Source organism: Dipteris shenzhenensis, chromosome 15 (assembly GCF_047967505.1).
Source record: "Dipteris shenzhenensis isolate YYH24624 ecotype China chromosome 15, Dip_SZ_1.0, whole genome shotgun sequence".
NCBI classification, from domain to species: Eukaryota; Viridiplantae; Streptophyta; class Polypodiopsida; order Gleicheniales; family Dipteridaceae; genus Dipteris; species Dipteris shenzhenensis.
In genome coordinates this window covers 17,629,570-17,656,240 of record NC_141610.1, presented here as the reverse complement: position 1 = coordinate 17,656,240, position 26,671 = coordinate 17,629,570, and the positions used below count along the sequence as shown (strand labels likewise).

At 43.5% G+C, this 26,671-nt stretch overlaps 1 protein-coding gene across 5 annotated transcripts in view; it reads right to left on the bottom strand.

Annotated features, from left to right (window-relative positions):
• Nucleotides 1–3,524: 3,524 nt before the first annotated feature.
• LOC147893467 (RNA-binding KH domain-containing protein RCF3-like) overlaps nucleotides 3,525–26,671 on the bottom strand; it is a 49,332-nt gene continuing 26,185 nt past the window's right edge. For 2 of the 5 annotated variants that reach the window (XM_087385669.1, XM_087385670.1), the window contains exons 6-9: nucleotides 5,144–5,214; nucleotides 4,944–5,052; nucleotides 4,530–4,701; nucleotides 3,527–4,363 (exon numbers count right to left, since the gene is read on the bottom strand). In XM_087385669.1, coding sequence (XP_087241795.1) covers nucleotides 4,543–4,701; nucleotides 4,944–5,052; nucleotides 5,144–5,214 — 339 coding nt within the window. In that variant the 3' untranslated portion in view covers nucleotides 3,527–4,363; nucleotides 4,530–4,542. Of the gene's footprint in view, nucleotides 4,364–4,529; nucleotides 4,702–4,943; nucleotides 5,053–5,143; nucleotides 5,215–26,671 lie in introns of all 5 variants that reach the window. The other 3 variants (XM_087385671.1, XM_087385672.1, XM_087385668.1) reach the window with 3 other exon arrangements.

The following is a 26,671-nucleotide window of genomic DNA, read 5'->3' as shown; positions in this document are numbered from 1 at the left end:
CTATGTATGCCCTCAGCCCCCGTCCACTCTCATTGCCTAGTCAGTGTGATGAAACACTGAACTGCCCAATCGTTATCCTCAAAGAAAGCGACAACAAGTGAGGACAACTTCAAGTGAAAGAGGAGAATTAGACAATGAGAAGAGTCGAGGAATGCTTCAAATTTGTTAAAAAGGTCGCCAATTCATCCTCCATGTTACAAACTGTGGCTGAACATTAGGACATCATAATTTGCTATTGAGAGATGTGTGCTCTAAAAGATTAGTGACATGCACAAAGAGAGAAGCACTTTGAGGCAAAAAAGACAAACTTCGTACTCCTTGTTGCTTTGTGTATGAATACACCACCACCAATGTTTCCAAACCTCCTACCAGATCCCACAACCCTGTGGATCATTCCTTCTGGATTTTTAGGCCCCTAAGGGCTATCGAGAAGCTTGTTTGTGGCTTTGCTTGTCAATCTACAAGCGCATGCCGCAATGGAGAAGCCAACAAGTCATGCATCTATCTTTAGGTTTCGAAGCTCCAAATAGGTTGTCTATTCATTGACATGGGTCTCTTGGCTCTTACGAGTTTGGTTGCATCAAGGCACTAGAATCTAATGATAGCGTAAGCCTTGACAATCTCAAGTCATGCTCCTATGAAGCTTGACAATAGCCTTCTACCTTTTCTCCTTTGGAGTTCTCTACTTGAGAGCTTAATCAAACACTTGTTGGCTTATTTGCTAGAGCTTCCCTCTTTTATTGGAGCTTCCCTCTCGCTAGTTGAGTCCCCTAGTTATATCAAAGTACCCTTTCTCCAAGCCTTAATTCCATTTGGATATCCATGATGTACTAAAGCTAGTTGCTTGTTCAAGTTGAGTTGTGATGCCTCTATGCTACTGGTTTAAGGTCTTCTAGTGTCAAAAGATGGCTATCTAAGCTATTTACTTCAATGTTACATAGGGATTCCTCAAGCCTTCTCTGTCTTTGCATAGTGTTGCCCAATATAGAAATGGAATTTGCTTGAGCCTTGTGCTTTGCTCACACTCTCTCTTGTGGGGTTTTGCCAAACTAAGTCACCAAGGCTATTGAAGTCACCCAAGCTCTATCTTTTCCTTCATGGCCTCAACAACCCTTAATGCTTACCTCTGGAGTTGAAGTCAAGCTGCTAGCTTCCTTTAGAGTATGCAACCTCCAAAGCGACTCGAAGCCAAGTTCAACCACCACCTTTTGCAAATCGAGGTGCTACCCAAAAATAAAGGAGAGGATGGAATCTTTTCATCCTACCCAAAGCTTCACTCTTTGATAACACCTAGACTTTCAAACTTTCTCACTTGACTTAAACAACATTTACATACTATTTTAGGTCCCACACTTAGGATATTATGTAAACCATCTTTTATCTTGTATATACATGGGATATATTGGCACCGAATCAATTGGCCTTTTTTGCTTTAGGGACACTACGATTGCTCTTTCCAAGAAAAAAGAAAAAAGAAAAAATAATACGCTCCTTGCCATGTTGAGATGTCCAAAAGCATTTATGGGTGGGAACCTCTAACCCATAGTTTAAACTCATGATCCTCACTCCTAGCCATTGATGTGAAGTCCAATTTAAGGGATATATTCAAATCTGTGGTAGAGCACTCCTAACCAGTAGATCAATGTGTAGATATAAGGGATACCATCAAAGATCAAGGGATCATATATAAACCCTTTACCAATGAAAAGATCCTATAAATGAGATCAAAAGAGAAGTCATGTCAATCCATCAACCAATAGATCCAAGAGAGGAGCTCAAAGGAGTAAGTCCCAAGATCCAAGCCATGGATTTGCAAAAGATTCCAACAAAGGAGATTAAAGTCTCCATCAAGCACCTTGATCTCCGACCTTCATTATGCGCCTCAATCATGGCCCTTTTAATGAGTCTTCCATCTTCACCATCGATCTATCCAAGATCCACTGGTCCACAACATAACATGCCTTCTTTGAATGTTCAAGTTATCAAAAATCTCAATTCAAATGCAATATTCGTTAGTTGGATGATAAAACACTGATAGAGAAAGTCTTAGATCGCTGCTCAACCCATGCAGTGGCCACTAATTCATGTCCCTTACTATGAAGGGAAGTTTTATTCTCTACAAGGTTGTATAGGGGGGCCCAGTGTTGGTTGAAAAGTTTTTACGAAATGTATAGGGTGAATAAAGCGCTGAAGCCGAATGTATATCTATAGTGATCAATGTATATACAAAAATAGATAGAAATATATATATATATATACAACGAAAAGATGAGTTCCTCCTTCAATACATCTGGCTTTTGTGAGTTGCCTCTCTTCAACCGCCCATCATTTTGGGCATCCCAATCCACCATCCACCTCCATCCAAGGCCAAGCTTTATGAATTTCAAAGAAAGATACCCAAGGTGAATTAAGTAAATGCTACAAGGGAATTAGCCCATGGTATTACTGTAGTAGGGTCTCTTGGTCCTTCCTTAATTCATCCCTTACGAGATCCTTTAGAGACCCCATACCTCCCCTAATGTTAAGAAAGACATCTTCAAGAAAAATACTAAAGGACTTTATTAGCACCATCTCCTTTAGAAGTATTGCTATAACGGAAGATTCAAATTCTTTTGTTAAGTCCCACGTGTAATCTTAAAAAATTAATTAAGTTGTGCGCTTAAAATTGCCATTAATGGAGATCATCCCACAAAAGTAATAGCCCACCTTTCAAAGTCAATTGCTTTCTCTTTTGCATCCAAAAGTGCTTGCTTTACCACTATACTAGGAGGCAAATGTCCAACTGTACTAGTGCACTCTTAAGGTAAGCATAACACAATAACCTTAACCATGTCAAATGTTCAAAGTTTTTGTGCATTGTGTAAATTCAATAGAAAATAAGCACTATGTTAAAACATTATGACATGCTTGGAATTGAGACTCAAAGTTCTTTGTCTTTTGAAGTGCTTTATGAGCTGCATTCTCCCAACCTTAACATAATGTATGCACAAGGCCAAATAATATTAACAGCTTGCCTTTGACATGCTGAATAATTACATCAAATAAGCATGACAAGAAAAGGATCTAGCCCTCATGGTTTCTTTTATTCTCATGATGATGTGCAGAGATTTGGTATTTTTCAAACAAAACAATTACTCCCTTGAGGTGAAGCGGAAGAAAAGGGCAAAGGGCAAAGAGCCGGCCAGAGAGGGGGAGGAGGGGGGGGGTCGATGTTTCGAACCTAATTCTAGCAGGGGGCAAACCATAGTGTAGTTCACTTGCAGATTTTCAACAACGAAAAAATGTTGCATGGTTCATCCTCGCCTTGTGCATGTGTATGAAAAGAAAGGAAGGTCACATGTCATCTGGTAGTAATGGATGGAAGTATTAATTCTATAACAATTGTTTAAAATGAACAAATGCATGCATTTTCATAACAGTCAAAGAACTCATCTTTACATTGGATTTGAAGTCAAATTTACAATTGTAGGGTGACAAGAAGGTATGAAAATTACACCAAAAGAGAATTCACATGGTGATGGGAGATTTAAAATAAACCAGTCAAATGGTGGATTTAAGCCGACTGACCCGGCCTCGCTTTTGAGGAAGGGAGGGTGGGGGGTGCGACCGTCTACCAGGCCCAAGTACAGTGTAGTTCAGTTGCAGATTTTCAAGAAATTATTGCATACATCATCTTTGCTTTGTGCATGTATAAGGAAAGGGAGGTAGGCAAGTCAATGTCATCTGCTATTAATGGATACTACAAGTACTACTTCTGTAACAACTGTTCAAAATGCACAAATGTATCTGGATAACGGAGCTACAAATGTAACTTCAGACCGGATTTCAGAACTGATTTCATTGGAAATTTTCATGTAAGCCAGTTAAATTGTGGGAAGCCTGGTTTGTTGACTGACTCCAATCACCAGCCTAGCTTTGGTGGACAGAAGCAGATTCTAAAAGTGAAATTTTCATGTGAGATTTCTTGCTTTGTATGTAAACAACACCAACCAAATTCCACAAACAACTATTTCAAAACCAACAGATTTGTAAGATGACTCCAATTGAAAATAGCACCTGGAAGTACTACCTAGTGCCAAGAAACTTGCCTGCTCAGTCAAACTATAAAATGCAGGATACTCAACTAAACATCATACCAAAATACCAAGAACCTAGGCTTGCAGGTGTAACAAAGCAAGGATTTTCGTGTTTGATTGGACTGTTCAGACAAAGAGAGTAAAGGATTGTTGCGCAAAATTTGGCATCCTGTTTCATGGAAGCTGTGCATTCTGACATCTCCAAATTAAAAACTTTCCAAGAATGGCTTTTCTTCATCCCACACTTAGGATGAACATCATGGTGCCTGACCCTGTAAATCCTGCTGCTGAGCAAATTTGAAAGTGACAAAATAATTCAGTCAGTATGTGAGCAAGGCCTTCACATATTGCTCACACAAAGATGCATTACTAAAAAGAATGATGCCAAGGCTGACCTACAGGTCGACATTTCAATTTCAACGGCCAGCAGAAAACCACATCACACCATCTTACCAAGCCACACAATTTATCCTGTATAGCCGTATGACGATGTTTGCGCACTTAAGATGAATGCTTGCAATAAGCTTTGCGCTGCATGTGTTTGCTCTGGGGTACCAGATATCTCAACAATTCTCTCTAATGCTCCAGGTCTGACCTCGAGGAGGTTCACTTTTGCACCAGACATCTGACACGCACATAAAATTGAAGAAAAGATGTCAGTGAGATGAATGACCATTCCTTCCAAGAGCCTAAAAAATGAAGCAAGATGAAGGACCTTCTTGACTGATAAAGGCTAACCAAGTTGCAACTGACCATCAACAGCAGCACTGTTTTCAGAGTCATACCTTGATGATATATACAAATCTTGCAATAAATCAAAAAATGCGTAAACTTCAGTGTTGAACAGATATTGTAAAATATATATACCTGCCGAATCTGAGCAACTGTATTGCCTCCATTTCCAATGATGGAACTGACCACACGCTCAGGAATCACTACCTCCACTGTAGTTTTTGTTACGAGTGCGCCCGTCGACCTCCATCAAAAAAATTCACGTTTAAAAGAGTCAGCTCAGCTAAAATCTGACTACTAAGCTAATGACAGGTCAAGAGACCAGCCATCCATACCTAAACAATTCAGATCCTTGTTGAAGCGAAGGGTTATCAAATTCTCCAAGGCTTCTTCCACCTAGAACATCCTGCACTCCATATTGCCTCAGAGTAACCATTTGTATCTTTGAAAAATGCTAGGGATGCCAATTAAAAGAAATCCAGTAGTGTAACCAGATGGACCTAGGAACACACTCACACTCATCACAAAACAGGAAAACCAAAATTATGTTTTTAAACCCAAAGAGAGTCCCCCACAGAATTGCAAATCGTCTCCGTCATGCATAGCGAGGACCAGCTACTATGAGACCCTACTAACCTCAGTAGCATCCCACAGTTTATACAAAACATTTTATGCTCATGTACACACTAAACATCCACACCAATACAATTATGCAAATGCCTGCAGGTTCAGAGTTTCTACGACTCAGTCGATGAAAGTTGGTAGTAACTAGGGAGAAGATTGATTGAATTTAATCCATATTACCTTCATTAAGACAACAGCTACTTGCATGTAACAATGACTCTTTCTCACTGCCATATTTTATCATTATTCTTACTTTCTTGAGATCTCATTTTTACTGACCACATGTGTGTATCCTTCTATGCGAGTTCTTGTGAGAGGACTTCACATCCCAGCCAGGCATCTTCTGCTATCATGTGCACATCATCATCGGCAGTTCAGAGTACTCTCTTTTCAGGGCTAATCACCATGCATTGCTATCTTCAGTATAGCACTTGTCACCTTCAGTGTGACCCTTTCCGGACATCAGAGCTCTTATCGCCTTCAGTGCGATCTGTCGCCTTCAGCACGACCAGTCAACTTCAGCATGGCTCTATCACCTTCAGTGTGATCTACCATCTTCTATTGTGGGTTTCTATACTAACCCTAACGGGTAGACTCTGAGTTTCTTATGTTTCAGGGATAAGTGGGACCAAGACCATTTATGCGGTTTTCTCCACCTCGCACCGGGCCAGGGGCTACTTTCTTCAATGATTCTCAGTCATTGTACATCTAAGTCCCACTTTGAAAAGAAAGATCATTGTAATAGTCCTATATTTGAGTCTTGGTCTATAGCTCTGGATTTCCCAGAGGGGGTTTTGTCCAAAGATCTATACTACCATTGTAGTCACGCTAAGCATCATTGAATATATAAAAAACACAACTAGATTTACCCAGTTGGGGGGAGTGGCCTCATTCTCACCCAGTTGGGTGCCGGTGTACTTGTCTCCATCTCTTTTATTTTCCTGTTGTTATGTGGTGTAATGCATTTAAAGTTGTGGTATTTTTATGTGGAATTTATAAAAGTTATAAAATTCTAAGTTTATTAAGTTATTCGATTGGAAATCATGATTCCGAGTAACCACGACTCTGACATTGCAAAAAAACATCATTTCATTTTTGTAACTCTCAATTGAGAGCTCTGACCAAGATTGCTTAGATGGGGTCGCTACAAGGGGACATTAAAACAATGAAGGAAAATTAAAACAATGAACAGCCGAGTGCTATAAATCCCAGGTTTCTTGACCACCTGTAAGTCGGACTTTGGATCTCCCTGCTTGAGCTCCTCCCACTAGCCCGCTTCCCCCTCACCTCCCTGCTCGCCGCCCCTTCCATGCTCGCCTCCCCCTGCCTTTCTCGTGCCATTGTGCCTCCCCTTGCTTGGTTGCAGCTGTTTGCAGAACAGTCCACAGGATTTGGCCGACCATGACTTGCTAGCCAACCCACACCTAGCCTAAATGGCCTCTTCCAATCACATTTCTAGGCCCTATTGTTAGGCCTTAGCTGCCCTAGCCATGGTCTGCATCTGCCACATCTACTACTCTATACACCACACTCAAGTGGATGATCTTTCCTCTTAAGATCAAACCTTACTATTGCAGATCTATTAGCTTTGATTGTAATGCTTTTTGTCCATGTGGAAGCCTATGTACTACCCACATGGTAGTCCATATAAGGGTTTCCCTCCTAGATTGTGGCACCAATTTCATATGTGCCCACATGGCAGGTCTCACCCCTTTGATTCAACGTAGGTATCATGCCGCATTGCTCTCCTAATATAGAGGCTCACTGACAGTGCAGTGAACGGTTCTACTCCAACACCTCTCTAATTTAAACATAGTGGGCACACATGGTTGAGCCACCTGAGGGGGCTTGGACTCGCATGAACCGCATACACAAAGCCACGCAAGAGAGCTGCGAAGAATCGAAGATGCCATGCATGTCGACAACAGCAAGCAAGAGGAGCAGAAAGACACGCCCCCTTAGGATGACCTCAACACCTAAGGGAGAGGTCTTTTTTATCTTCCAACAAACCCTCTCTGCCTAGCATCTTAAGGTTCCCAGCAAGTGGAGAAGACTACCCATAGGCCAGGTACACGAGAGGCACCCCCCTTGGTCCTCCCAGAAGTCATTCCAGCGAGAAATTGCAAGAACTATCACAATTCTACAAAGACCTTCAACTTGTTGTCTTTGATGAAGTTTCTTTGATAGGCCATTCCACATTAGTTGCAACAAATATGCGCCTTCGCGAAATCAAACACAACAACAACGAACCATTTGGAAGAGTTGATATTCTCCTTTGTGGAGACTTATGCCAAGCTAGTCCCACTAAAGATTCTTGGATATTTATCAACCAATCAACACAAGCAACTCTGCAAACTTCTTTTTGGAAGGACAATGTCTTTCAATTTGAATTGACAAAACAAATGCGCCAAACTAATTCTCAATACATTGAAATACTTCATAGAATAAGAACAGGAGAACATACAACAAACGACATATCATACATTAACGAAAAATATCAGACAACCAATGGAAAAAGAAAGTGTGCCTCACCTATTCTACACTAATGCCTCCAAAGACGCTCATAATGAAGAGGTATTCCACTTGCTCAAGGAAAATCCTCATATTCTTAAAGCAATAGACAAACGTCACAAGACATGCAGCAAAACAATAATAATACCTTCAAACCCAACAAACACAGCAAGACTACACCAAAAACTACAACTAAAGCCAGGTTTGATAGTGGAAATATGTTTTGGAAATCTTGACATCCCTGATGGCTTAGTCATCCCACCACCTTCCACCTCTTTTCTTCCCCCATTCGTCCATCCCCTCCTCCCTCCCCGCTTCTCCAACCTCATAGCACCCACCCTTACCTAGGCACTCTGGCCCCAGCTTGGCTTTTCTATCACAAGCCTAGCCTACCCCTTCATCGGGTCAAGGCATGAATTCCACGGTGCTAGCACAAGGGACTCCCCCCTTTTTCTCTCAGTTCCCGGGCAAAATCTCACCCTGGGCAGTCCCTCTCGAGACCTTTGATTAGCTAACTCCAAAACTTGTTGGCAGTTGGGGCCTTGGAACTATCTTGATGTCCCAGATGATAACCCCATTGCATTGGAGTCAATCTTGATCCTACAGCCTCGCAAAGGGGAATCTATAAGAGCAATTGAGAGCCCTTCCCCTCCTCTCTGGGGGGGCTTCAATTTCGCAGCCACTCACAGGAGAGCAACAGTGGACCCCCCTTTTCTTTGACTTTATGATGCACGATTAGATATTCTGCCTGAGTGGTTGGGACAGCAGGGAAGCAACTGTGGATCACCTATAGTCATACTGCCAAGCAACAACTGTGATCCATTTGGGGCTCGAGAAGCACCTCTGACAGGTCACACACTTGCCGCTGACTAATGCTAGGAGCATCCTACCTTCAACATGGTCATTGAGCTAGTCACACCTTTCCATAGATACGAACTACTCATGTCCAAACCCGCACCAAAGTCCTAGAAATCCACGTTTGTCACACCCATTCATAGAGAGGCCTTGTTTGCCAGTCTCCCACATAGTGTACATGATCATGCACATCATAGAGTTGCAGCACGCGTCGGTGGGATTATCATTTGATATTCTCATGATTCAGGAGTATATGTTCTTAGCTTCAGATCTCAAACGATGACATTGTCTCCTCTTGGGGAAAGGTTTGGAGATTTGGTATCCAGCAAAGGGCAAAAGTTGGGGGCTTCTAGAAGCCCATACTTTGACCCGAGAGGTATTTGATCTTAGGACTCAATCAACCCTCAGGTTGACTTCACTGGTCAACCATATGGTTGACTTCGGGGCCATATAGGCCACTCCTCTGTACTTTCTCATTATCCATTTGCAAGTACTTCGTGTTCCTTCAGCTTGTTTGCTCCCTTGCACTCCACTCCCATTACATTGCTTCCCGCACCCAACGGTGGTATCAGAGCAGGTTCTCTTGTTCCTAATTGCCTCCCCTTGTACTCAGCCATTGTTTCTACCTGTCATTTTGCTCCAGTTCAGTCCGGTGTCTCATTTCATCGCCGCACCCAACGGTGGTATCAGAGCGGGTTCTCTTGTTCCTAATTGCCTCCCCTTGTACTCAGCATTTGCTTCTACCTGCCATTTTGCTCCAGTTCAGTCCGGTGCCTCATTTCATCGCTAGAAACCTGTTTTTTTAAGCAAAAAAGCAGTACAGCGTCTGTTTTATGGCTTTTTGAGCTCCAATTTTGACATTTTTTTAAATTTCTGAGCTGCCCGCATACAAATGACCCTATCCCGCACCATTTCAGCCGAAACTGTTTTGCCCGTATAGTTGTATGGACGTTTGTACGGCCGTACAAACGTAAGACCTATCAAAAGTTGATTTCGAGCATTTTCGGGCTGTTTTTTGAGGCTTTTTTCTCAGATCTGGACTCTTTTCAGTCATTCGGCCTTCCTCAGTTGCTCCAACCTACTCTACCATGATTTTGCTGAAATTTTCTCCCTCTTGACTCAGATCTTCCTAGTATAGTTGGATTTGAAGCTTTTCACCCTCTTTTATGTCAATTTGCACACATTCCAGTGACATTGAGGTGATTTTGCTCTAGAAATTAGAGCTTTTGTGTCACATTTGCAGATTTTGCAGTGACATTTGCTCCTTTTGGTCACATTTTGGGGCTTTTGCAATATTTTCCCTAATTCGACTCCATTTCAAGTCCGACGTTGGGGATTTTGAATCTATTGCTGGTAGATTGCGGGATGTTTCTAGATTTGCAGGTTATTTTGTCACATTTGCCTGATATTTGGCTGCTTTGATATGAAATTGGGGGTTTTTCAGTGACATTGGCAAGAAATTGCAGCAGATTTGGTCACATTTGCAAAAATTCATCTTATTTTGGGGACTTTACCAATTTGCCTTCTTTTTGGCATAATTGCCCTCTCCAAATTTGGGGCTTTTGCCAGATTTGCTGATATTTGCAGCATTCTTTGCTTGACACAGCCAAATTTGGGTTCTATTTGCATTTGCCCTTTGATTTGGGCTATTTGTCCTTATACATTTGTGGCATTCAGCCGCCATTGGACAGATTTGCAGACATTTGCCCTTTGATTTGGGCTGGTCACTTGCAGGACAACTATTTGAAGGGGGGTCCTTTAATTGGACATACATTTTCTTGCAGGTCATTTTGGGAATAGCTTGTGCATTTTACTCACTGTGTGAGCAGCCATCTTGGCATTGACACTTGCAGACATTTGCTGTCATTTTTGACTGACATTTGCAGCAAGATTGGGCAGCCAGCTCTTTGCATTGTAGCCTTGAGGCTGTGACACTTGCAGAGCACTTTTATTTTTTGAGGATTTTCATTTGCAATGTCAAACCATGAATCTTTTGGGATGCTTGCTGCTAAGGACAAGCTTGATGGCACCAATTATCTCATGTGGTCGTACTTGGTGCGCCACCTGTTGGTGTCCAGGACCTTTTGGGAATCATATCTGGATCGGATACTAGACCTGTCTCTTCATCACAAGCACATGCTGCCACCGCAGCCACTTCTGCCACTTCTGGTTCATCTACCACTACTCCCTCTGTGCCTGCCGTCGACCCTCCAACACAAGAAGAGATTCGTTGGGATCAACGAGATGCACAGACACATGCGGTGATTGCCATGAATTGCAAGAGAGTTGTTACACCTCACATTCGGTCTTCAAAATAGCAAAGGCCGCATATGACACTTTGGCCAATCTTTATCAAATACGCAATGAGGCTAGAGTTGCTTATTTACACAAGCATCTTGACAATGTTAAGATGAATGAAGGGGGCAGCATGGATGCCTATTTGACACACGTCAGACTTCAAAGAGCAGCTCATCAATGTTGATGAGATTGTACCAGACTCACACGTTGTGTCTACCACACTTGATGGGCTTCTTGGCTCATATCAAGGATTTGCTACAATACTTCGACTAGTGGCCATGGGTAACCCCAACCACTATTCTTTTGATCAGCTTGTTTTCCTACTCTTGTAGGAGGAGCAAAGTAGCCAAAACAAGGCTGCTTGCACTCATGCAGATCAAGTCTTTGCTAGGGGCAAAGGAAGAGGGGGGGGGGGAAATACAGCAAGCCCAAACCTACGTTAGGTACCTCATCCTCTTCCTCTCTTGCTGATGGGAAGAAGAAGAAATGATGCAATTATAGTAGGAAACTAGGTCATGACATCTCTAAGTGCCGAAAGAGTATTGATTCTGAGAAGGAGGAGGGATAGCCAGGACAGCAAGGTCTTGTTGTCACAAATACTCTAGCTGCTAATGTCACAAATACAAAGGCAGCCAATCTTGCTCATGATGAGTAGGCATTTATTGTGGAGTGTCATTATAATCCTACTCTGCATGATTCAGCTTTTGCAACCTCAGATTCTTCCTCAGAGTATACTTTGATAGTGGTGCTTCCAAGCACATCACTTCCTGCAAAAATCTCTTTCACACATTGAGTGTTGTTCCAAAGGGGGGCACTGTCACTTGCGCAAATAATGCAGCATATCCCGTGTAAGGGATTGGTCAAGTGCTTGTCACTACAGTGTCAGGTGGTACCATTCCACTTGTGGAATTTTTCTATGTTCCAAGAATAAAAAAGAATCTGATTTCTATCTCAGACATCTCCACACATGGCTTCAGAGTTCTTTTTTATGGTTATCGCTGTGCCGTTTATGATAATCAGTACAACAACTATATTGTACTTACTGGAACACTTGATAGAGGGCTATATCATCTTGACATATATGCACAACAGGCTGCTATAGAAGCTAATGCCATGGCTGAATCTGTAATTTCTGATACACATCTATGGCATGAGATATTGGGATATCTCAAACTTTCACTGTTTAGTGAAGATGCTGTCACGATCTGTGACGTATTCCTTTCTCTATCTCTTAGACTTATGGATGGTTTGATGAATGGACACTTGTGTAAGGGTATGCCCTTTCGACAGGACACTTCCTATGAGGCACAACCCTTCACAAGAGACATTCTATGGAAGAGACACTCCTGTTGTAATGTACCCTCTCATCAAGGGTCACACCCTTCACAAGGGGTACACACCTCTTCATGCACATACACTTTGGAGTACACACCTTTTCATGTGTGACTCTTCACTCTCTATATAAGAGAGGCCCAACTGTATGGATGACACACTACAGACACTCAAGCAATACAAATATTCCTTGTTCTCTGCTATTTTCAGTCTGACCATCTGATTCTGGGTGGTAGGCTGAACTGAATAGTAGAGTGGTACCCAAAGATTCGAACAGTGAAATCCAAAAGTGACTGGTAAACTTAGGATCTCTGTCGAATACGATATTCTTGGGCAATCCATGGTGTCGGAAGATGTGTTGTATGAAGAGTTTGGCGTTGTCCGGAGCCTGTGCACTTCTTTTGCAAACAACAAAGTGTGCCATTTTGGACAATCGATCAACAATTATCATAATCTGAGTGTTACCTCGGGAGGATCGTGGTAGTGTGTGGTAATGAAATCCATGGAAATACTTTCCCACCTTTCAGTTGGAACTGGAAGAGGATTTCATTACCACACTACCACGATCCTCACGAGGTAATCCGAAACTGGCCTACTCCTAAGACTGTTCATGATGTCCGCTCTTTTCTCAGATTGGCAAACTTCTACCATACAAAGGTCTCAGTTTTCCGAAATCGCAGCTCCTATGTCCGAATTATTGAAAAGCACAACAGTTTTTCAATGGCTTCCCGAAACAGAGTATAGTTTCCAACAACTCAAGCAAGCACTCACTACCACACCAGTTATGGCTATTGTTGACCCAAACCTTCCATTTGAGGTCATGACCGATGCTTCCGACATCACTACAGGAGCAGTCTTGATGCAAGAAGGCAGAGTTATTTCTTTTGACAGCCATAAACATTCCCATATCCAAACCCGATACCCAGTTTATGATAAGGAGTTTCTTGCCGTTATACATGCTTATCGCTGCTTATCGCTCTTGGAAACATTATCTCATGGGAGCCGACTCGGTGGTCAAGACAGACCATCACTCTCTAAAGTATATCTTTACTCAGCTAGTCATGAACGCTCGACAAGCACGCTGGGTTGAGTTTCTGGCCAACTTTCACATAACCATTGAATACATTCCAGGACTACGCAATGTAGTTGCAGATGCTCTCAGCAGGTTAACTCTAGCATCAGCTATGGTAATCTCTACATTATCTGTGGATGTTCCGAATTCATTCAAAGGGAAGTATTTCAATGATAAAGACTTCGGCACAGCAATACAAGTTCTTTCAAAAGATCAACCTTCGACTTTCAAACAGAAGATTTTCTCATCCTATTCTTATACGGACGACCTTCTGTATTATCAAGATCACGTCTGTGTACCACATGACAAGGATGTTCAACGTCTTTTGTTAAAAGAGCATCATGTAGTTCCTTATGCTGCCCATCCAGGCATCAACAAGACTTATAGGTTACTTAGTGCAACATACTACTGGCCTCATATGAAAAGTGACGTCATCAAAATGGTTACATCTTGCTTATCTTGTCAACAGATGAAAGCGAGCCGACGACTTCCAGCAGGACTTCTTCAGCCTCTTCCAGTTCCAACTGAAAGTTCCAACTGAAAGGTGGGAAAGTATTTCCATGGATTTCATTACCACACTACCACGATCCTCCGGAGGTAACACTCAGATTATGGTAATTGTTGATCGATTGTCCAAAATGGCACACTTTGTTGTTTGCAAAAGAAGTGCACAGCTCCAGACATTGCCAAACTCTTCGTACAACACATCTTCTGACACCATGGATTGCCCAAGAATATCGTATCCGACAGAGTCCTAAGTTTACCAGTCACTTTTGGATTTCACTGTTCGAATCTTTGGGTACCACTCTACTGTTCAGTTCAGCCTACCACCCAGAATCAGATGGCCAGATTGAAAGAGTCAACCAAGTTCTGGAAGAAATGCTTCGACATTATATTCAGTCACGCCTAGCAACTTGGGAAGAGTATCTATCACTCCTTGAGTTTGCTTATAATAACTCTTTCCATAGTGCCATCAGCATGGCTCCATTCCAAGCAGCTTATGGACACACTCCGATTGTACCAACAAGTTTGTACTTCAACATCGACTGGCCCTAGCTAATCAACTGGTTCAAGAAATGCAAGACATTCTACTCCAAGTCAGGGATCATATGCGAAAAGCGCAAGAGCGGTATCAACGGTCTGCCAACAAACATAGACGTCACCTGGAATTTGACACTGGTGACATGGTACTATTATTTGTAGCCCCACATCGCTATAAGACGGTTAAGTCTCTATTTCCTAAGTTGCGACCAAGATACTATGGACCTTTCCGGATCGTCAAGAAAAATTCACCTTTAAGTTACAAATTGGAATTACCACCATCATGGGGTAAAATCCATCCGACATTTAATATATCTTGGCTAAAGACGTACATTCTAGGCGATGAAGCAGTTCCTCCTGCAGGTGATTATGTCCCAGAAATCGAAGACGATTATGTTCTCCTTATTCCTGAGCATAGTCTAGACCATTGACAACGAGAGACTCGACATCGACTTATCACGGAATTCCTTGTTCTTTGGCGAGATCTGGACGACTCCGACGCTACTTGCCAATCTGATGAAGACTTACAGCAGTACCCTGACATTTTACAACATTATTTTCAGAATTTACCGTGATATTTTCTACATCAGTTCATTATCTCCACCAGGGTCTTATTTTAAGTGGGAGGGGATGTCACGATCTGTGACGTATTCCTTTCTCTATCTCTTAGACTTATGGATGGTTTGATGAATGGACACTTGTGGAAGGGTATGCCCTTTCGACGGGACACTTCCTATGAGGCACAACCCTTCACAAGAGACATTCTATGGAAGAGACACTCCTATTGTAATATACCCTCTCATCAAGGGTCACACCCTTCACAAGGGGTACACACCTCTTCATGCACATACACTTTGGAGTACACACCTTTTCATGTGTGACTCTTCACTCTCTATATAAGAGAGGTCCAACTGTATGGATGACACACTACAGACACTCAAGCAATACAAATATTCAGTCTTCTTTCTGTTCCTTAGCACATTTCTAAATATAGTAAATCTAGGATTTCTTACAGATGCATTCACATGACATGGTCGTAGATCTTCCACCCATGCATGCACTTGTATGTGAGGGATGCTTGTTGGGCAAAATGCATAGGATTCCATTTCCCAAGGACGGGACCCTTGGTGCATCCAGGAAGTTGCATCTCGTACATAGTGATGTGTGCGGACTGATGCGGACAGCATCACTTGGGGGGTACTATTACTTTGTTATTTTTATAGATGACTTCACCAGGTTCACTTGGATATATCCCATGAAGCTGAAGTCAGATGTCTTCTCTTGCTTCAAGCATTGGATTGCCTTGGCAGAGAATGAGAGTGGGGAGAAACTCTTGACCTTCCGCACTGACAGGGGGGATGAGTACTTGTCTCGAGAATTTTTTGATATTTAGCAGCCGGAGGTATCATTCATCAGTGCATAATGGCCTACACTCCACAACAAAATGGACTTTGCCGAGCGCAAGAATAGAACAGAGACGTGTTGGGATAAGTATGATCAAGGGCTTGCTCTATGGTGCATGTGTGCATCTAGGGGAGTCACATGTGTGTTTGTGTGTGTTGTAAAGACACATCAAGTGCTATGATGTGTCTAGTGTGTGACCTAAGTGATGATGTAAGACAAAGGCAATCCCACTGATGTAGGGACTGATTGCCACTTATGTAGGGAAGATATTACCTTCTCCCCCTTTCTATAAGAGAGAGTCATCTCTCTCACAATCTATAATAGAGACCTACCATCTTTCTTTCATTGTGCTCTCACACCTCTTGCAAGATGCATCTATTCTATCCTACGGGATTTTACACTTGGTATCAGAGCCTTAGGTTCTAGATCTAGCCTAGCCTAGCATTAGATGCTTTCTCTAGCATAAACTACTAGTTTCTCAAAGCTTATTCATCTTCTCCATTTTCCTCCTTCTTCCCCAAATCTTTGAGAGCTCTGTTCTCTGTTTACAAACGGCCATTCCTCAAACCCTTTGAGCTGCAGACTCCTCACGTACGGGCGAATTTCCAGCTGCAAACATTTAAGGAAATTTCGACTGTACGCGCAACGCCAACACTCAGACTCCTCGACGAACTTTCGCGCAATGCCGCCTCTGTGCTTATCCTTTTGCAAATTCCTCTCAGCCCAAGCTGCACGACACTGAAGGCAAGCTGCTATTGAAATCTGAGCTCATTTGGTCAAGAGATGGAGGCGCAACAGACAAAAAACCAGTCGGTTTTCTCAAGCATCTACAGGGCGACGTGGCGCAACATTTCGCGCCTTCTTGCTGGTAGCCCTTCTCTAGTATAAGGCCCTTCTTCTTGCATAAAAATCCCCTTGAATAGAGCTATGAGCTGTGAGAATTGCACCCTCCAAGTGTTAGAATTATAGATATAATTCAGCAGTGACCAATGTAATATAATAAGCTAGTTAGGGGCACTTTTCCCTCTTTAAGAGGTTTTTCCCCCTAACCGCAGTTAGTTCACTAACTATGGTTAGTGACTACTAAGGTTTTGTCACTAGGACAAAACCTTATCTCTCACTCGTTGAGTTGTACTCTACACACTCTTCTATTGCAACTCAGCTTTCAGCTTCCAAGCTTCCAACTCTCACTCTCTTTTGCTCTCTCTCACTCACCATTCTCTCACATTTGGTATCAGAGCCAAGTTCAGCTCTCACACCCAGCCCATCAGCTCTTGTCCCTGCTGTAGCTCTCGCTCCTGCTATCGCTCCTGCACCTGCATCAACGTACGTACAACTCGAAGTACAGCCAAGACAGTCCGTACGACTGTACGGAATCTGTACCTGCACGTACCATCGCTTCGACATTGTACCCTCTGTTGGCAGTTCGCCCGTACCTGTCGTACCCTACATCATTCCGCTGCGCCATCGATGTTTATACCTGCACCTGACCGTACAGCAAGTACTGCACGCACGCACACACCTGCAGCCTTACCTGCGCCATTGCAGTTCGTCATCGTATAAATCGTTGTCACCGTACTGCACGTGTGGCGCTCCGTTCGTACCGTCGCTGTACCAGACCTGTTGCTCCCGTACTTTGGCCGTACGTTTGCCGTCTTCGTTGGCTGTATGTTGGCCGTACATACATGTACCAGCGCTGTACCTGCAGTCTCGTCGCCATAAATCTGAGACAGCCGTACAGTACTTCCGTACTGTCTTGCTTCCGTACAGTACTTCCGTACTATCTTGCTTCCGTACAGCAGGTAGTCTTGCGTACAATCTCTGATTCCGTATAGGAGGAATTTGCAGGTGATCTTTGGCAGACACATCTTGCAGAAAGCCATAGTTTGGCTCAGTTTTTGGGAGTACATTTGGGGCATTTTGTTTGTTGCAGACATTGTAATCAAATTGCAGGATCTACTTCACAAATTTGGGGTATTTTCAGGTTCACAGTTACTTGCAAAGCAAACATTGCAGATAGATCTGCAATTTTGGTCTAAAATTTGGGGAAATTGTTCAGAAATTGCAAATTTGGGGCTTTTGGTGAATGTGCCCCTTTCTTATTGCAATTTCAAGCTCGAAATTTGGGGCTTTTAGTTTTGCAGTACAATTTCTTGAAGAAGTTTGGGGATTTTGTGATTACACTGCAATTTTGCAGTAACATTTGGGGCTTTTGCAGACAGAGCGCAATTCTTACAACATCTGGGGCTTTTGATCAATTTGCCCCTTTCCGGTTACAATTTCATGCCTATTTTGGGGCTTTTGTGTTGGGAGAGCAATTTCTGGAGTATTCAGTTCATACTGCCTTTCTTGGAGTGTTTTGCGGCACTTTTGGCAGATTCTGGAGAGTTTTTGATGCTTGGACAGATTTCTGACAGTGCAAGTACAGAAATCTAAGTTGCATTTACAGCCCGTGCTTGGCTGTGTTTTTTGGGAGTTGTGCATTTCATTCCCAGTAAAGGGAATTCAGTTTTGTATCTGCTTCAATCTCTTTCTCAGATATGGCCCATCAAAATCAGAATGACTTCCAGTTCGGTGGTCTTTCATAGGAAGACAAGTTGGATGGTACCAACTACTCCCTCTGGAGTTTCATGGTACGCAATATTCTGATTTCTCACAATTTATGGGATTATGTCAATGGGGATGAGATCCGACCAGCAGATATTGCACCTGCTACCCCTCCCCAGCAAGGAGGTGGAAGAGGTCGTGCACAGGGTGCAGCTGCAAGACAAGTTGTTGGTGCAGCTACAGTCACTACTCCAGAGCAAAAGAGATGGGATTCACGGGATGCCTTAGCTTTGTCATGCATCTCTCTTTCAGTGAAAAGATTTATCATTCCTCATATCCGGTCGTGTAAGACCTCCAGGGCAGCGTGGGATATTTTGGAAAGCATGTATGCAGCTCGAAATGATGCAAGGGTATCTTTCTTGAAAAGAGAGTTGAGTAATACACATATGGAAGAGGGTGACTCCATGTCAGTCCACCTCACAAAGCTACAGGATCTCAGAGAGCAATTGTTAAATATAGATGAAATTATTCCTGATTTAGAGATGATTACAACCACTCTGAATTCTCTTCCTGAGTCTTATCTCAGCTTTCATACCTCGCTGAACTTATCATTGAGGGGGGGTGCAAATCCTCTCGCTTTTCATGAGTTGATAGGACTTCTGCTTCAGGAAGAGCAGACCAAGAAAAATTTGGCTTCACGTGCAGGTGAACAAGCCATGCTCTCAAAGTTTAAATCAAAAACAAAGGGACAGGCAAAGACATCAGTAAATCAGCCTTCCAGTGGGTCAGGACAGCCTTCACAAAAGGCTAAAAATGATGCAAGTAAGCCCAAGAAGAAGGGTTTTTGTCACTACTGCAAAAAGCCAAGTCATCACATAGCAGAATGCAGGAAAAGGCTTGCAAAAGAAAAGAAAAACAGCTCCGGTATGGCTGTTTCAGATTCAGCTCCTCATGCATCTGACAGTGGGGATGCTGCAGCCAACTTTGTTGGCCAGGATTATGCCTTTTTATCTTGCATTTCAGATTCTAGGCTGGCTGTTCCAGATGCTCGGGATAGTACAGCCACTTGCAGTGATGATCCATATGCATTTTTGACTTGCAGTTATGACTCTTCTACGGATGCATCTGCTTTCAGTGTCAATGAAACACTGAACACTTGGTATTTTGACAGCGGTGCATCCAAGCACATCACTTCTAGGAAGTGTCTTTTTACTTCCTTGCATCCACCTCCCGTTGGTAAGAAAGTCACTTGTGCCAACAACTCATCATATTCAGTATGTGGCACAGGAGATGTTGAGCTCACTGCCATTGATGGCTCAATTTTCAGACTTTCAGATGTCTTATATGTGCCTGGCATAACCAAAAATCTTCTTTCAGTGTCCACTCTTAACAGAGGTGGATTTCAGGTCATCTTTGAGGATGACAAATGTGCTGTCCGAGACAGGGAAGATGACTATGCCTTAAGGTTATCTGGAGCTCTGCTGCGTGGGCTTTTTCAGCTTGATATTTTTGAGAAAAGAGCAGCCCATGGTGTTGATGCATTGCCACCTCTTGAGATACCTCCTCCACATGCCTGTGAAGGGTGCATTTTAGGCAAGATGCATAGATTCCCCTTCAAGAAGGATGGTTCAGTTAAAGCTGTCCGCAAATTACAGCTTATACACAGTGATGTCTGTGGTCCCATGAGGACTCCATCGTTGGGTGGTCATCTCTACTTCGTTACATTTATTGATGATTACTCTAATTTTACTTGGGTTTATGGGCTGAAACACAAATATGAAGTGTTCACGGTGTTTAAACACTTTTCAGCCATGGTTGAAAATGAAACCGGACTCAAGATACAGACATTGCGCACAGATAGAGGTGGGGAATACTTGTCTGCAGAATTTGATGCTTTTCTGAAAGGCAAGGGTATTGTGCATCAGCTCACAGTCAGGCTGACCCCTCAGCAAAATGGCAAAGCTGAGAGGAAAAATAGAACCCTCATGGAGATGGACAGATGTATGCTGAAAAGCAAACACATGCCTCACAAATTCTGGCTTGAGGGTTTGATGTGTGCCAATTACATTTTGAATCGGGCTCCCACTAAGGCTTTAAAAACAAAAACTCCTTATGAGCTCTGGAATGACAGGAAGCCTTCGTTGGATCACTTCCGAGTCTTTGGATGCCTTGCTTATGCTCATGTGCTTGTTGAATTTAGGCACAAATTGTATGATAAAGCCATTAAGTGCATATTTGTTGGGTACAGTGCAGAAAGCAAGGGGTACCGTCTCTACAATCCTGCTACACGCAAGATCATAGTAAGTACAGATGTGATTTCTGAAAATTCAGCTCACACTCAAGCTGAATTTCAAATGCCTTCTTCTTCAGAGGATGTCTTTGAGGGGTTGCTACCCATTGCCTTGGGTTCCCCTGCTGATTTTTCTAATGCAAATCAGAATTTACAGCAACCTCCAAATGCTTTAGTTCTGCCACAGGATGTCTTGCCCCCTCCACAGGCAGTGGAACAGGTGGTGCAGCAAGAAATTGCAGACATACATGCAGCAAAAACAGTCCCAAACTGGCTGTTACAGACTCTCAGGGAGAGTAAAATTGATGCTCCGTTACCTGGCAGGACTCGCAGTGCAGCAAGGCACATGGAAGGTGCTAATTCAGTGGAATCAGCATATGCAGGTACTCTTCTTGATGAGGAGGAGCCTGCCACAATCGAAGAGGCAAAGGATAATGTGCATTGGATGAATGCCATGCACGATGAGTTGCAGTCCATTGCAAAAAATCAGACTTGGGATGTTATAGACTTGCCACAGGGTAAACATGCCATTGGCACACGATCTAGTCTTTGTGTCTTGAGTGTGTGCCATGTGGCACCTCTACAATTATCCCATAAGCACTCTTGCTCTATGTCTTGTACTTTGGCCCATATATTCATGGGTCACATCATTGCAATCCATCTAGCTTGTGTCTTGTCTACACTCTTCTCAAGGTACTTCTTTGTCTTTCAATCTTGTTCTTATTTTACTTCTAGTTTTCTAGTTTCTAGTTCTTCCTTTTATATTCCTACATGGTATCAGAGCCACTGCTCCCTTGCTCCTAGAGATTGAGGAGAAGGAGGCCAGAAAGAGAAGCCATGCCCTCTCTCTCTTTCTCTAAGTACAAGAGAGTATGCTCTCTTTCCTCTTGAGGACCTCTACTACCTACTTGGAGAAGCGACATCTGCCTCTTCTCAGATTTCTGCCCCACTCAGCTGGTCGCCATCATCTCCGAAACGGGCTGCTTCTGTCTGCCCGGCCATTCTCTGTGCCACGGGCTGCTCCTGTCTGCCCTGCCACTCTCTGCGCCGCCATCTCCATCTTCTGCCCGTCTTCTCCACGTTGCTGCTATTCAGACCGTCACCTCCAGCTGCTGCCGTTCCTGTTCAGGTTGCCGCTGCAGATCTGCCCGCCTCTTTCTGCCCCGCCATCTCTCTGCCAGATCTGCGCCACCACATCAGGCCGCCATCTCTCTGCCAGATCTGCTGATCTGCGCACCATCTCTGCCAGATCTGCGCGCCATTGCTGCGCAGTTCTGCTCTCTGCCAGATCTGCGCGCCCATCAGCTCTTGTCCCTGCTGCTCCCGCTCCTGCTGTCGCTCCTGCACCTGCATCAACATACGTACAACTCGAAGTACAGCCAAGACTGTCCGTACAGTCCGTACGACTGTACGGAATCTGTACCTGCACGTACCATCACTGTTTGTATCTGCACGCTCACCTTTTTCAACAGGCCGCACTGCTGTTCATGCTGAAGAGCTGCCCACGTCTTCCCTACGGCATTGCTTTGGAGCTGAAGAGTCTACAAGTGGTGAGCGAGCCGGCTTCTTGGATCTCTTCTTTCATTTATTTCTGCAATTTTGTAAGGGAATAGACACTGCCCTTGCATCTTAGCAAGAGGTAAGACCTTCCCACATGGCCTCTTCCTCTCATTCTCTCATGTCTATCGACAAATTCAATGGGTCCAACTTTCATACTTGGCAAATCAAAATCAAGTGCCATCTTATGAAAGAAGGTTTTTGGGACGTTGTTCACCGTGCTGCTCCCGAAGATTCCAACATTGAGCAAATTGTCACTGCCAAGAACGACAAAGCCTATGCTATCATCTTGCTCGGTCTTGGAGATGATTACATTCATCACATCTCCGACATACAGTCTGCTTCTCAAGCATGGATCACTTTGGATACCCTTTTGGACCCCGATCTAAAAACTCTAAGATTGCACTTATGATCTCATTCTTTGATCTACATATGCAGGAAGGAGCTACTATAGCCTCTCATGTCAATTATCTTCGCAGTCTTATGGTTCAGCTTGCATCAGTGAAGTCCCCCATCTCTGAAGATATTGCTATTGCTGTGCTTCTCAAAAGCTTACCTGACACCTATGCTACTCTTGTCACTACCTTCAAGTATCACAATAGTCCTACTCTTGAAGTGATCATCAATGCTCTCCAAGAAGAAGAAAGAACTCAACAACGAAAGGTAACTGACACTGCATTTTTAGCAAAGAAAAGACTGTTTCAAGGCTCATCCATGCACCATTTGTGGCCGTGATAATCACCGGGAGAAGGACTGCTACTCCAAACCCTCTACATCAGCCCATGTTGCTGCAGCATCTCCATCAGCAGATCTTGCTGTTCATTCCTCACATGATGAGAAGTGGGCTTTCTGATTACTTCATATTTCTTGTCTACCACTTTGACCACCGATGATGTAGGTCAAGGGGTTCTAGTGTCTTACTCATTCTGCTTTTGGATCTCTCTCTTGGGAATGTCTCCAAGGTCTTTCTATTTGCCTACAATCAGTCTTCTGTCTATCTAGTCTTGTCTGTCTGTCTACTTGTCTATCAATCTGACTGTGTTTTGTTCCATCTTGTCCCTACCCTTGTGGACCCATATGAGGATATCACTTAAGGAGGGGTGTCTCACGATCTTTGTCTCTCATGTCTTCTGTCTTGTCTCTCAGTCTATCAGTCTTTATGTCTGTCTTCTAGTCTTGTCTTTCTGTCTTACTCCTAGTGTCCACTTAAGGAGGGTGTTGGAGATAAGTGCACACTAAGTGTACTATTTCCCTAGTCTACATTTGTCTAGTCTAGTCTAGTCTTTGTGTCTTGAGTGTGTGCCATGTGGCACCTCTACAATTATCCCATAAGCACTCTTGCTCTATGTCTTGTACTTTGGCCCATATATTCATGGGTCACATCATTGCAATCCATCTAGCTTGTGTCTTGTCTACACTCTTCTCAAGGTACTTCTGTCTTTCAATCTTGTTCTTATTTTACTTCTAGTTTTCTAGTTTCTAGTTCTTCCTTTTATATTCCTACAGACGGGTCTCCACTGGTCTTCCATGCTTTCACGGACAGTGACTGGGCAGGTTGTTATGACATGAGAGTGTCCCACAGTGGCAACTGTTTCATGCTTGGATCCTCATGCATTTCATGGTTCAGCAGCAAGTAGCCTACGGTTACTAATTCCGGTTGTGAAGCTGAATACAGGGCAGCCTTCACAGCTACAGTAGAGAGTGTTTGGCTCCGTAAGCTACTCGTAGATCTTGACATTAGTCAGCCAGCTTCTACTACCATCTACACTGACAACCAGCAACTGGAGAAATATAGTTGTCCTATGTTCCCGCGGAGGAGGAACTTAGCAGATCTCTTCACGAAGGCTCTACCACGGCCCAAGTTTGAGACTTTTCGGCATGCCTTACACTTGGCACCATTTATTATGTGATATTGATCTCCTTGTACTATCATAGGTTGCTATTTGGACGAATATGTGCAACCATGATATAGTGTCTAGGTATACCTGAGATGTATCCAGGATACTTCAACCATACCATGGAGGGGGTTTTGCTAGCACCTAGCCTTGGTATGGCCTTGTAGGCTAGTCTTAGGACTTAGTAAACCCTTTGGTTGACTTCATTGGTCAACCATATGGTTGACTTCGAGGCCATATAGGCCACCCCTTTGTACTTTCTCATTATTCATTTGCAAGTACTTTGTGTTCCTTCAGCTTGTTGTTTGCTCCCTTGCACTCCACTCCCATTCCATTGCTTCCCACACCCAACACTCCTTCAGTACTCACCCCATGCATTAGCCAGCAGGTGGATGTCTTCTTCACAACGGAGAAGCTCTTATAGGCCCTCAAGACCATCCCACCATAGAAGTGCCCACTTGAGGATGGTTCTTTAGGTGCTTTTGAGAGTTCATTCATGCTCTCCTATGGTCATTCAGGAAATCTTTCACTCACAATTGCTTCCTCAATCACTCAATCGGGGCTGGATTTGTTTGATTCTGAAAGGGGAGATTGTGAAGCTGTTCATCATTAGAGTCCGATGACACTTTTGGACACTGCCTACAAGACCTAAGACAAGGTCTTGGGTCTGTGGTTGTGTCCCCACCTCTATGACATTATTTATGATACACAAATAGTTTTGTCTACGAACGCAGCATCCTTGACAACATTTTCACCTTTTAGGAGGCAGTAGGTTACGCCTGTGAGGAGACTCATCCTATCGTAGTCCTTCTCTTTGAATTTTGAGAAGGCTTATGAATGTTGCAAATGATCGGGCAAAATCATCTATCAAATGATAGGGTGGAGTGGGCTTTTTCAGGGGGCACCATGCGGAGGATGGGCTTCTCAGATCATTGGATTCGGGGGATCTCTGCCTTGTGATTAGGAAGTTCCAGTCAGATGCATATTGGGGGTCATGCAGGGGAGGCCTTTTCTCTTTCTTGCTCAGTGTGCCAAGGCTGCCCTCTTGCTTCGTTCTTATTCCTCTCCGTGGCAAAGGCTCTGGGCCATTTTCTCTAGAGTCTACTCTCAAGTGGCGGGCTTCACAAGGATGCGCCCTTGATTCGGCAAGAGTTACGTGACTCTGAGTTTACAAATGATACAACCCTTTTTGTGGAGGATGGGGAGTTCAAGGTCCCCTTCAGTTATATTGTTAGACATATGGTGCCAGGATTGGACCAAATCACTCAGTTTCCTCACAGCAACTGAGGAGATCAAGGAGACGTTGGACTAGGGGGGCTCTCTTGGCTTCTGCTAAATGTAGCAAGGTCCAACAACGTAATAATTAGGTTGTTAGGCGAACATTGACATTTTAGCTAAGGAACACGTAGCTCCAGTGCTAAAGAGTGTGCAGTGCAAGCTACTTTATTGAAGCTCAACCAAACTCTCTTTAGCAAGGTGGGCCCTCATGACCAAAACCAAGTCCTCCTAGCCACTGCCTAGTACATAGCTGGGTTCTCTAGAAACAAGCTGGCAACCATCACTCATTCTTGTAACTTGCACGATAAGCGCCACATTTGGGGGGGAAAGATCCATCTCCCATGCGCCTTAAAACGAGGCAATGAAATCTTAAGGCCATCATTGGCCTATAGTACCACAATCATAGCCATCACACATGACTCTCAACATTTAATCATTGCCCTAGAATCTTCTCTTACCCAATCTTATCAATCGTGTCACCATCAATCTAGGGGATCGTTCCACAACAATAGCGAGGTCCCTTGAGGTCACGGCAAAGTCAATCTACTACAAGTAGTGACATCAATTGGTACTATGTCCATCACTAAGCCTTTGCCATGTCATCATCCTTATTGCCACATTCCATCCTAGTCATATAGTGCCACATCATCATTTTAACTCTAGTTTGTCACAAAAGCAACCTTTATAGAAACTCAACCCCATGTAAGTCAGCTAGGGTCGACGGCGTTATCCAAGAGATCGACCATATGTTAAGCACCTTGCTAAAGAATTACATGAACCACAATTCCCTTAAGATTAAAGTTGTCCTCAGGTCGACATCCAAGCAAATCGACCATGTGGCGAGGGGACAACCTAGGTTTCAAGAGTGGTTGGCCTTCCAAGATAGCTCATGTGGGGATCCCCAACCTTAGGAAGGGGTGGGGGTCACACTCCCTCTCCTCCTCATAATGCAATATATGCATTTGCACGCTAAGGTAGATGTTTGTAAACGTTTACAAACCCAATGTTCTTTTTGTCTTGTGCAATGTTAGGATTTCCAAAAGTCTATGAGGCTTATCCTGAGCCACCACTTTTTGGAAGATTTACATTGTACAGATGCATCCGTACTTTTCCATCTCTGCAACTTGTCAATGTCCACACTTGTTAGACCTCCACGCAA